Source organism: Dendrobium catenatum, unplaced genomic scaffold (genome assembly GCF_001605985.2).
Source record: "Dendrobium catenatum unplaced genomic scaffold, ASM160598v2 fragScaff_scaffold_416, whole genome shotgun sequence".
Lineage (NCBI taxonomy): Eukaryota > Viridiplantae > Streptophyta > Magnoliopsida > Asparagales > Orchidaceae > Dendrobium > Dendrobium catenatum.
Window position 1 is genome coordinate 409,627 of NW_021318878.1, and position 12,392 is coordinate 422,018.

The 12,392-nt window shown below is 31.6% G+C and overlaps 1 protein-coding gene across 2 annotated transcripts; it reads right to left on the reverse strand.

Moving 5' to 3' along the window:
• Positions 1–523: 523 nt before the first annotated feature.
• LOC110116760 (ubiquitin-conjugating enzyme E2 28) lies at positions 524–9,188 on the reverse strand. Of its 2 annotated transcripts, none has more exons than XM_028694235.1 (3): positions 9,040–9,188; positions 4,341–4,564; positions 524–1,032 (listed from the first exon to the last, which is right to left on the reverse strand). In XM_028694235.1, exons 2-3 carry the CDS (start codon positions 4,554–4,556, stop codon positions 802–804), a joined length of 447 nt encoding a protein of 148 aa, XP_028550068.1. In that variant the 5' UTR covers positions 4,557–4,564; positions 9,040–9,188; the 3' UTR covers positions 524–801. The 2 variants fall into 2 exon arrangements, with proteins under 2 accessions (XP_028550068.1, XP_020706118.1); XM_020850459.2 differs by lacking the exon at positions 524–1,032 and adding an exon at positions 2,220–2,769.
• Between the last annotated feature and the right edge of the window lie 3,204 nt (positions 9,189–12,392).

Genomic DNA, 12,392 nt, shown 5'->3' on the forward strand with positions numbered 1-12,392 from the left:
TTTGCTAAATGCCCTTTACACCCTTTGCATTTTGATTAGCTTGAAGATACTAGTTAGATATGTTCTTGAATGAACTCTTTTGATAGTTCAAAAACACTTAGATATATTTCACTAATAGGATATATATAATTGTTTGTTAGTAGGCTCGATAAGACCTATTTGTTAAGTTCATGAACACATAGAAAGCAAAGCTCGTTAATAACTTGATAAGGCTCGCTTATTTAAAATTTGATAAGCATGAAATGAATCAAACATGATGAACATCTATTACTTCAAACAAACTAAAATTGAATAAAAAAGAAAAGCTTGAATCAAACTTGAACTATTAGAAAATAAACAAGTTCAAACATGAATAAGCACTGCTAAACTTAACTTGGTTCTTTAAACCCTAAAATCAATTCATATTTTAGCATTTTCCAAAGTAATTTAGCATTGTCAATTCAATTTATACAAACTCATCTACACATTATAAAAACATGATTTTAATTCCTGAATATTCATTCAGAATTAGAGACCCCCTAAATACTCTAAATACAACTTCCAATATGATATGAAAATGTCACAAAAGCATCTAATATGAGAGGTTGGTGAAAGAAAACCCCTTACAATGGACAACTGGAGGAACTTGAAACATAACAGAATCCTTCTTCCACAAGCAGATCAAATGCTTCTCAAATAACAAGTCTACAAACACCAAAAGGGTTTCCACTTCCATGACATTACACACCAATCGTTCTTTGTAAACAAACATAGAAAATTTCAGAGAGGATCACACACATTATCATGATAAGTTTTACAATATCATCCCATGGCATACTTTTGGGTCCATGCTCTCGCAGTCTCCTCATATCGGCTGCGCTGGTTCTTGTAAATATGGGCGATCTCAGGGACGAGAGGATCGTCGGGATTAGGGTCTGTGAGGAGAGAGGAAATAGAGAGGAGAACCTTGGATATGGTGAGCGCAGGGCTCCATTGTTCCTTCAGAATGTCAAGACAAATGCTTCCGTTGGAGTTGATGTTTGGATGATAAACCTGCAGAAATCATGGTAATAGATCATTTTGATATCTTTAATAACACATCCATGAGCATATAATGTCATTAAATAAATCGGCTTTCTAATATAAACATTAAATTTTTATATTAAAAAACAGCTTTAAGAAACACTAAGGAAGCCATCTCAAATGAAGCATTAGCATCTCCCAAGACAGACACCCTTCTTCATTATGTATGTAGTGAAAAAGCACCAACATCAGCATTATTACTTCTGGACTGGATAAACAATCATGTTCAGATTCTTATAATAAAATCTTTTCATACTGCTTAATGCTTGACTTCAGGTAAGCCTGTGTTCTACCAGAAAAATAAAAAGTAAAAATAAAACAGTAATCATAGTATATTGAACCATAATAAAAATTTCTACTTTTGTGATAGTCATGATATTCAAATGTGATATAATGGTCAGAATTTCTTAATTTGAAATGCAACAATACAAGTTTATGTGATTTGACAGTCTAAATAATCATATTGTAAGAATGGTTTAGCTTTATTATTAGTTCATCTCCTTCTGCGTCATGTAGAACCTGCATAAATGAACATTAGAAAATAGTATGCTTCAATTATGATTAGAAAGTTTTGCAGCGCTATTATGAATGAAAAACACTATCAGAATATCCAATGATAAGGGCATTTTTTTGCTTAAGAAAATGTAAACATTGTTTAGTTTAAACGAAATGTCTTCTTATTTTGAACAAATATCTTCTTATTCTGATACATTTTGTGTTAGGATATCGTCATAGCATTATGATGCAACAAAGCAGACTAAGGCTTCATTTGGAACGGCTTTCTTTCTGTTTCTTAAAGCAGCTTCCTAATAAAAAAAATTATTTTTTTAAAAAAATCTGCCCCAAACGAAACATGAATGTCATCAAAACAACCAATGGACATATAACACGTAGATGTCAAACAAAACAAGATTGCATATTAATAAACATCTATTACTTTAAATGAACTAAAATTGAATAAAAAAGAAAAGCTTGAATCAAGCTCGAATCAAATTTGAACTAGTAGATAATAAACAAGTTCAAACATGAATAAGCACTGCTCAGCTTAACTTGGTACATTTAAATCCTAAAATCAATTCATAATTTAGCATTTTCCAAAGTAATTTAGCATTTCAATTCAATTTATACAAAATCATCTACACATTATAAAAACATGATTTTAATTCCTGAATATTCATTCAGAATTAGAGACCCCCTAAATACTCTAAATACAACTTCCAATATGATATGAAAATGTCACAAAAGCATCTAATATGAGAGGTTGGTGAAAGAAAACCCCTTACAATGGACAACTGGAGGAACTTGAAACATAACAGAATCCTTCTTCCACAAGCAGATCAAATGCTTCTCAAATAACGAAGTCTACAAACACCAAAAGGGTTTCCACTTCCATGACATTACACACCAATCGTTCTTTGTAAACAAACATAGAGATTTCAGAGGATCACACACATTATTATGATAAGTTTTACAGTATCATCCCATGGCATACTTTTGGGTCCATGCTCTCGCAGTCTCCTCATATCGGCTGCGCTGATTCTTGTAAATATGGGCGATCTCAGGGACAAGAGGATCGTCGGGATTAGGGTCTGTGAGGAGAGAGGAAATAGAAAGGAGAACCTTGGATATGGTGAGCGCAGGGCTCCATTGTTCCTTCAGAATGTCAAGGCAAATGCTGCCGTTGGAGTTGATGTTTGGATGATAAACCTGCAGAAATCATGGCAATAGATCATTTTGATATCTTTAACAACACATCCATGAGCATATACTATCATCAAATAAAGAAAGAAAGACGTTGGTACTTCGTATCTTCCATTATATTCTTACATCATAATCTGAACTTTGGGATACTGTTCCCTCTGTAACTTCAAATGGATGATAGTCTTTCTAAAGTATTATGTTATGTTAACAATGTTCATCCTGAATTTCAACAACTAAGTTGAAAGACATGGCTTATATTGGCAAAACTTACAAACAGCTAATACGAATTTTTCTGAAGAAAGCACAAGTCAATACCCCATAAACGGTTCAAAGTAGTGCACTGAATAAATTCACCCCAACTGAGAATGTCAGCTAAAGATAACTACTTTAAAGTTGCAATATGAGTTATTTAAAGTTACCATTGAAGGATGCTTAGATATATGGTAAGAATCAGCTTATATTGTAAAATATGCTTGGTACCAGGACGATGTTTGCCTTTGGAGAGGAAGCAACAAAGATTTAGACTTCATTTGGGACGATTTTCTTAGTGCTTCTTAAATCAGCATAAAAATTAAAATTTTTTTATTAAAAAATTGCTTTAAGAAACAATAAGGAAGCCATCTCAAATGAAGCCTTAGCATCTCCCTAGACAGACACCCTTCTTCATTATGTATGTAGTGAAAAACACCAACATCAGCATTATTACTTCTGGACTGGATAAACAATCATGTTCAGATTCTTATAATAAAATCTTTTCATACTGCTTAATGCTTGACTTCAGGTAAGCCAGTAAAAATAAAAAGTAAAAATAAAACAGTGATCATAGTATATTGAACCACAATAAAAATTTCTACTTTTGTGATAGTCATGATATTCAAATGTGATATAATGGTCAGAATTTCTTAATTTGAAATGCAACAATACAAGTTTATGTGATTTGACAGTCTAAATAATCATATTGTAAGAATGGTTTAGCTTTATTATTAGTTCATCTCCTTCTGGGTCATGTAGAACCTGCATAAATGAACATTAGACAATAGTATGCTTCAATTATGATTAGAAAGTTTTGCAGCGTTATTATGAATGAAAAACACTATCAGAATATCCTCATACAAACATGCATTAAGATAGGAAGGATTTTATTCGAAAGAAGAAGATATTCCATGTAAACTACAGGACGTTTTAAATAAGGGCATTTTTTTGCTTAAGAAATTGTAAACATTGTTTAGTTTATACGAAATGTCTTCTTAATTTGAACAAATATCTTCTTATTCTAAGACATTTTGTGTTAGGATATCGTCATAGCATTATGACACAACAAAGCAGATTGAGGCTTCTTTTGAGACGGCTTTCTTTCTGTTTCTTAAACCAGCTTCCTAGTAAAAAATTTTAATTTTTTAAAGAAATCCGTCCCAAACAAAACTAGTTACAGGAGGAGCTTGATTGCCATTTTGCAAAGTGGGCATTTAGGCACTTATCATTCGATCATTTGAAAATAAATCGACTGATAAACAAAGAAAAACTACCAAAGAAATTATTGGAAATCAACTTATTGGAAGGGGCCCTTCTTCTCTCACCTTAGTTTGAAAATTGACCTTGGGAGGTTTGAATGGATAATCTGGAGGGAAATGAATCTTAACAAAGAAAACCCCTCCGGTATATGGGCTGTCAGATGGGCCCATAATAGTTGCCTGCCAATGAAATAGATCTTCACCAGCAGGCCCAGCACTGCATGATGTTGGAGGATCCTTTTGCAGATCCTGAAGTTCCTTTTGTATACGCTTGCTAGCCATTATGCCGCCTATCATTCAGTAAATAATGAAACAGATAAAAAAACTATGATTCAGCATAAGTGTTCACAAAATTAGATAAGAAACAAGACATCAGCAGTGTCAAACAGAGAAAATTCATTAAACAAATCTAATTTTCATCAATGAAAACAATGCAAAAAAAGTACACCGGATAGCTTAAACAGTGAAGAATAGCTAAGGAATAGAGATAGAGAACTAAATTCCAATCAAATAAGCATTTCATTGGCATAAAAAAAGGTAATTCTGTTTAAAATATGAAAAAAAAAATGAAAAAAATTTCCTGCCCTGACCAATGTTTATGATGCAAGCAACATTGAAGTCTTGACATATAACAAAACATTGCATATCTTTTTGTAAACGATTTGACAATGAATGATAAACCCAAGCAGAAGTACTCATATTATATCAAATTTACATGTAAAGCAACCAATTGAATATTTCAAAATTCTCTATTACTCTCTTTTCTTCAAGAGGGTTCTGCACAACATATTAATGAAAAAGCACAAAATAGTTTCCTGACTACCGAATGTGGCTTCACATTTCTCCAATGAGAAAAGGATCATAATGATCCATTCACCATTTATCAAGGATTAAAATAGTCCCAACTATATTTTGATCTTTCACAAAGAGTCAATGAACCATTTTGATCCATTTCTCTTTCTCCAATATAATATCTTGACTATGCAAAATTGATCACAAAAAGTCCCCCAAGTAAAAATTGATAGAAATTGAGATACAAAATTAATCCAAAATTAGTTTCTCAACTTTACAAAATTGATCTTAATTTAATCCCGAGGAATAATTTGGGATCAAATTTATATCATCCAAGTACTAAATTGAAAAAGATATTATGATTTAGGACTATAGTGATCATACATAAATAGTCAGTAGACTTTTTTGAGCTTTTCCCACATATTAATTATATTCTAACATTTTAAATTTAACTAGTCATTCCATAAAGAATTGGAACGAAGGTAATTAGTTTGTATATTTCGCCTAAAGAGTACGGTTCAAACTTCAACAAGTCCAATAGATATCATGGCTTTTACACAAAGTGGTCTCTTTCAGGTTTGTCTGAACCTGTCACTGCCATGTATGCCATGTTTATGAAACTGAACAAACCCCCTTGGCTTTTCCATGTACCTTGTAAAAATAATGTTGCTTTTTCCAAAGAGTGCTAGTAAGGCTTAGCTTTATATCACTAAATTGGCAGGCCCAACTGCATGAACCAGGCCACATTTAATTATTATGCCACTTATTCCATGGTTTCACAGCAATCTTTTATTTGAACTCAGATCTGATACACTTGCAAATAAATCTTACTCATGCAATGAACCTATTCATTGAACAGTAGTAACAATTAATTATTCACCTAAAACTAACGATATATAGAAACCTTAGATCAATAAACAAGTGAAATTCCATATATCACATTTCAAGGAAAAATAAATAAATTACAACTGATGAAAATCTAGAAGACAAGGCGGATTAATTGAAATAGAAGTATCAAAAGATAACAAGACAGTTGACCTAGGAATCTTCTGTGAATATATGAAAGCAAAAAGTTGATATTCCAGAAATAATACATTTTCCTAATCCAGTTGAGTTTCTTTATAATCAAATTAACCATCATTCACATAAACATGATTAGCAAAACCTGAGACATCTAAAACATGCTTGTTAAGGGGTTAGGTGGCTTAAGAAGCAACAATATCAAGAACATGCTGTTGCAGATTGCACACCTATATTTCCTCCACGTATACTTATTTTTCAAAGTATCAGAGACAAATATGTACAAAGAGGACGGCACTGCTAAAATAACTCAGCAACTTGCAATAGGTGATACTTAGTTTTCATCAGCATCGCCACTATTTTTCTTTTCTGGTTTTCTTTTTGTCGTTTCAAAGCTTCTCACGTAAAATAACAAAACAAAAACCTTTCAGCCTCTGATAACACTGAAGATTGCAATTTAAAAGGTAGTTCTTGATGATAAGACACGTAAACAATTTACATGTTTTAGTATTTCATGATGACCAAAATTTACTATTTACTCCTACAATAAAAGTAACCGATTCATCCTAGGAAAAATTAAAGAAATGATAGACATGGACATCTTAGAACATTTAAATTGTGTTTATTTCATTTCAACAAATGCAAAACAAGTATGTTCATCATGAGCAATATTAGCTTATATATCCAAGATATTGAGATTGATTTCATGAAACACCATTCTCCATCCAATCATATGAAGTAATGCATGATAATGTTGAGTCAATTTTTGCATAAATCTTTTTGTACAGTCTATCATTGTCACCTTTGGTCTACCTTATTTCCTTCTAATGCTTCCACATTAAAATTCACATACTCTTCTACTTGGTGCATTTTCTACCCTTTGTAGCATGATCCAGAACTGCCTAAATCTATTTCTATTATCTTATCTTTAATTAATGCTAACTCCGAATTCACTCTCATATAATATCTTTGTTTTTTTAAAGCTACACTTTATTTTAACTACATAAACTTAATTTTACAAGTTATATTCTCACTTACAATCAAATTCTTTTGTAAAAAAGATAAAGATACTTAAAATTATTATGCTTTAGTATCACTTGAACTTCTAGGAATTATGATGAATAATCACCAGGCATCAATATTGCATATCATATATTCAATATTTTGCTCAAATAATTCTAAAGCTATTATCTTATACGCATTTCCTCCATTTTTTACACTTATTATAGCATGAGTCTCTATGATTTAAAGTGTCATGTGCAAATACATACTCCAAGGTACCTCAATTTGATTACTTTTTGTAAGCATCCCCATTATCACTATAAAAAGATAAGGACATTGATGTTGATCCTTAATGTAATCCAACCTTGACTGAAACTCTAAGTAACTCGACAACTATTCTAATGCTAGTTAGTACTTTATTATGCATATCTTTAATAAACAAAACAAACTTTAATACACATTTTTCTATTATTGCAAGCTATATACTTTCTCAAAATTGATAAAAGATATAGGAAGATCATTTTTTTACTCATACTTTAGCATTAGCTCTCTTAGTGAAAAAATTCTCTCTATAGTGGATTAGCATAAATTAAAAATTCTAGAAATACAAAAACAATTGCAATATGTTTTAACCTTTCGAAATAATTAGTTTCGTAACATAAGCAAATTATGGCTCGATTGCCAATTAACTAAGATAAATAGTGTATAATGAGACAAATTAAAAATTGATAAGACTAGTAAGTCTATATATATAGATTAACTAACTAAATATAAACTAATCAGAACAATTAGGAATTAATGAATGATTAAAAATGTTAATTTAAACTAACAGTGCCTTGCATAGTTCATAATTAGGGTAATTAGCACTTTGATAAACTAATTTTGATTAGTTAAACATTATTTAGGTAGCTCATCATCATCATCAACCTTACCCAATTTAATTGGAGTTAATTAATTACACATGTTAATATCACTTTATTAACCAAACTAAATATCAATTAATTGACTTTTAGGAAGTTAGCTTAAGTTAATTAGAGCTTATCACTTCTTCGGTAGAGTAATTAGGGGTTAATAAAACTTAAAATAGCCTAATTAGACAAAAGCATGCATTTGTTCAAAGCGACGTATAAGGCATTGCATTCCCACTTTATGCATCACTCAACCAATTAAATCTGATCTTCAAGCTTCAAAACTTCAACAAAATAACATAAAAGCCAACATTACTAAGTGTTCACATGAATTATGTTGTATTACGTATAGACAAGACAATTGAATGTATATATGTTCTTCACAGATAAAACAGGTCGTTGATTGCTCGAACATCTATTAGATGCGAAAATCCAAGGTTATTCAACTTCAAAACTACGAGAAAGTTTCTAATCTTTTCAATCTTAGCTAAGGAAAACAAGATCAACATCATTTCACTAAAAATTCTTCTTCCGTGTACAAAGCCACATCTACCGCTGGCCAAAAATATTTTTAAGAACTATATATTTGTTTTGATAAATTACTTTTCAACCCCGTTATTGTTTAAATCAGAGTTTGTTAAATCTATCAATCACAGGATTTAACATATTCAAGAATTTCTCCCTCTCAAAAATCTTAAATCCTACAACAAACAGTCAAAGGTTTCAATCCCCTCAAGATTTACTAAATCTAGAATTACAGGATTTTACTAAATCCTATTTCAGTTAAATCCTACTGATTACTGCAGGCAAAAAACAATAAGAAAGAACCAGATATCGACAACCAGATCAAAAGCGTAATAGCTAAAAACAATTACCGAAGACTTCCGGCGAAGGCGAACAAGCTCTAACGCCTACCAAATAATCTCTCCAAAACCGAAGAAAAGTAAAAATGATGGCAGACTAAGCCAAGACCAAAAGATCGAAAGAGTGAGATGGCGGTAGCGAGAAAGAAGAAAGGGCAGAACGGAGTTGAAATTTCTTACCTGAAAACTTTCTTTTCCTGGGCGAAGAAAAATCACAGAATCCGTTGCAGACGTCAACGGCTGGGCGTAGCGACCAAGAGCACGGACGGGGATGCAGAAGAGTAACCACAAAACGTCCACCACATGACCCAGCTCGGCCTAGTGGTTGTAGTGACCTTCACAAATGGTGGGAAAGAGATGACATCAATGTTCTAGTATTTGACCGAGTATTACTGTATGGGTTAGGCAGCCCGATATGTTGATTTGATGGAAAATTATTACTTTCGGCGGACATCAATTCAGACCGTGTCATGTCATCAAAATACAGCGGACTCCGGTATATTTGGGTGATGCGGCGCGACTGGATTGGATGTCCGGACGTCCTGTCATCGAACGTAATAATTCGTCTGATTTGAGGGTGAAATTATTCCCTCCAGCTAAGGACCTCTTTGCAAGGTAAATTAGAATGTTATGTTATTTTTTGCATGTAGGGATGTGTATCAGGGTGTTTTCTATTTTGTCTTCAAACGATCTGATATCTACATAAAATAATTTCTCGTGTTGAGGAGTATCAATCAAAAGTTATTGAATTGGAACTTGGAAGCTTTTATATCTCTCTATATATATAATAGTCCTAAAAAATTAGAGTATGTGTTAAATACTGAGGTGGTATTAATCTAAAAAACTTATTCAAATAAGTAAATAATATGAATAATTATATCATTATTATGTTATAAGTTTAAATTTTAAAAAATTCGAAGACATTATAGAGAAAAAAAACATGTAATCAATCCCGCATAATGGATAAAAAACCTTTTGTTGTTATTGTTGTTATTATTGTTTAAAATTTAAAATATTTATCAGTATATTAATTTGGGATCATTTTTTTTTAGTTTAGTTTGCCCTTTTTATATTTTGGTGTGAAATAAGAATAAATTCGTTATCTTAAATAGATTTATTTTTTAAAGAGGATGGGGTCAGTTCAGATGTGTAGGCTTTGTGTTGTTGGGAGAATCTTGTGAAACCTCTTAAGAAAAAAACATTGAACTTTTAAACATTGAGGTGTTTTTTGATGTAATGAATGGACTTTTATTAGAAATTCCAAAGTTAAGCGTATTCGTATAGGAGCGCACACATATAATAGGAGACATTCTTCTGGGAAGTTAGACTAATGAGATAAGAACATGAGGTTATTAGGCCAAAGTAGATAATATCTCGGTAATTAAGAGTTTGTGTGATTACAAATGATATCAGAGCAATACACCATCCAAAAGATGGGATCTCAATCTTTAGAATCCTATCTATATGGTTGATGATTTTGAGCTTACAAGAAAGGGACAAATCATGAGACTATTAGTCCAAAACAGACAATATCACGATGGTTGAAAGTTTGAGTAATTACATATGGTAGAGAGAAATATACTAGCTAGAAGATAGGAATCCTACCTTTAGAATCATATCTAGCTGGTGGATGATTTTGAGCTAAAGAAACTACCAAGGATGTTAGTTATTTAACTTGGAGGAACTATGAAATCTCTTATGAAAATAAAACTAAACTCTTAAATATCGAGACATCTTTTAATGTAATGGTTTGAATTTATTAAAAACTACAAGTTAAGCGTGCTCAGACCCATCTAATTTCACCTAGAAATTTTTATACACATATTTAACCAACAAAAATGCAATGTATATCAAATTATTCATAATGATCAAATCTATTACATATCAAATGTTACACAATATCTCTTTAATGCCCTATGTCATGACACGAACTGATATGACCCATGGCACCACACTGGTTATATCATGCTAAATTATGGAAAGAAGTAGAGATTGGCCCTAAGATCTAGTTGGAGAAATGCTATGAAATTGAAACATCCAAATTATGTACAACACAAAGTCACTACTTAATATAAATATATAATGGAAGACTATTGAATCTCATAAATAATTTTTCCATTAGAGAGAAATGGCAGGGATTTAAGAAAAAAATATATTAAAAAATACTATTAGAGGCCTAGTGCCACAATGCTCAGACCCAGGGCTATAACACTACTTGTCAATTTCAGAGTTATTATAGGACAGAGACATTAGCACCACAATTGAAGTTTTTGGCACTACTATGCTCTCATGCATAGCAACCCAATGTTGCCTAACACAACGCCATTATGCTCCACTTCATACAAAATTTAAGATTTTCATATTTTTTTATTGCAAAATACTTTTCATATATTTAGGTTACTACAGATAACCTTCTAGAAAATTACACCAAATACACAAAATCATGAAATTATTAGGCCAAAGCGAACAATACCTCGATGATTAAAAGTTTGAGCCACATCAATAACATAAATCAGTAACATTAAGTGATATTCATATTCCATATGAGAATATGTATCCTTACAATGATAATAGAATGTAACAGTAGCAGTGTTCTTACAGTGTTAGTACAATATCAATATAATATTAGTATCATTGTTAATATCAATAATTATCAGTAATAATGACCAGTGTTAGTAATCTATATATGTATCAATAATTAATATTCTATCATATATTCAATTGAGGGTATCTTATATAATGTTCCTGCACTAATGACTCTCAATCAATTATACCTTATGACTCTCAATTAATGAACTCCTTATAACTCTCCTAGAATTCATTATAGTCACCCCGACTCCTTATAACTCATAATCAATCTCCAACTCCTTATGAGTTTTGTCAGTGGACCACGTAGATCTTGAGGATATCACATGAGATTATCATATCATATATTTGATATCAAGTAGTACATCCTTTTAGTCATATCAATATCACAGTTCAGTACATATCAGTCTTTTCAATCATTTCAACACTTATTATATTTCAGTATTATCATATCAAATTATAGAGCATTGCTTTAACCCATTTTCAGTATATCTTTTCCCAACTAATTTTACCTAGAAAATTGTATACACATATTTAACCAACAAAAATGCAATGTATATCAAATTATTCATAATGATCAAATCTATTACATACCAAATGTTATACAATGAATTCTTATGAAAGTAAGAGGATAATTACTTGCAAAAAAGAGAACAATTTTTTTAACATAAAGGATAGACAAAAAAGCCCCAACGGATCTCCTCTTTCCTATCTCTCCTCCTTTCTCTCATCCCATCTCCTTCCTCTTCGGTTTCTTCCAAGCCGAGGAAAGCAAGACTGAGGTGGTGGGAGAGAAATTGTAGGGATTTAAGAAAAAAATATATTAAAAAATACTATTAGTGGCCTAGTGCCGCAATATTCAGACCCATGGCTATAACTACTTGTTAATTTCAAAGTTATTGTAGAACAAAGACACTAGCACCATAGTTAAAGTTTTTGGCACTAAT

Coding starts and splice junctions, on each gene's coding strand:
- LOC110116760 (XM_028694235.1), bottom strand. CDS start 4,556: ATGGCTAGCAAGCGTATACAAAAGGAACTTCAGGATCTGCAAAAGGAT. Junction 1,033..4,340: donor AGGTCAATTTTCAAACTAAG/GTGAGAGAAGAA, acceptor TGATTTCTGCAG/GTTTATCATCCAAACATCAA.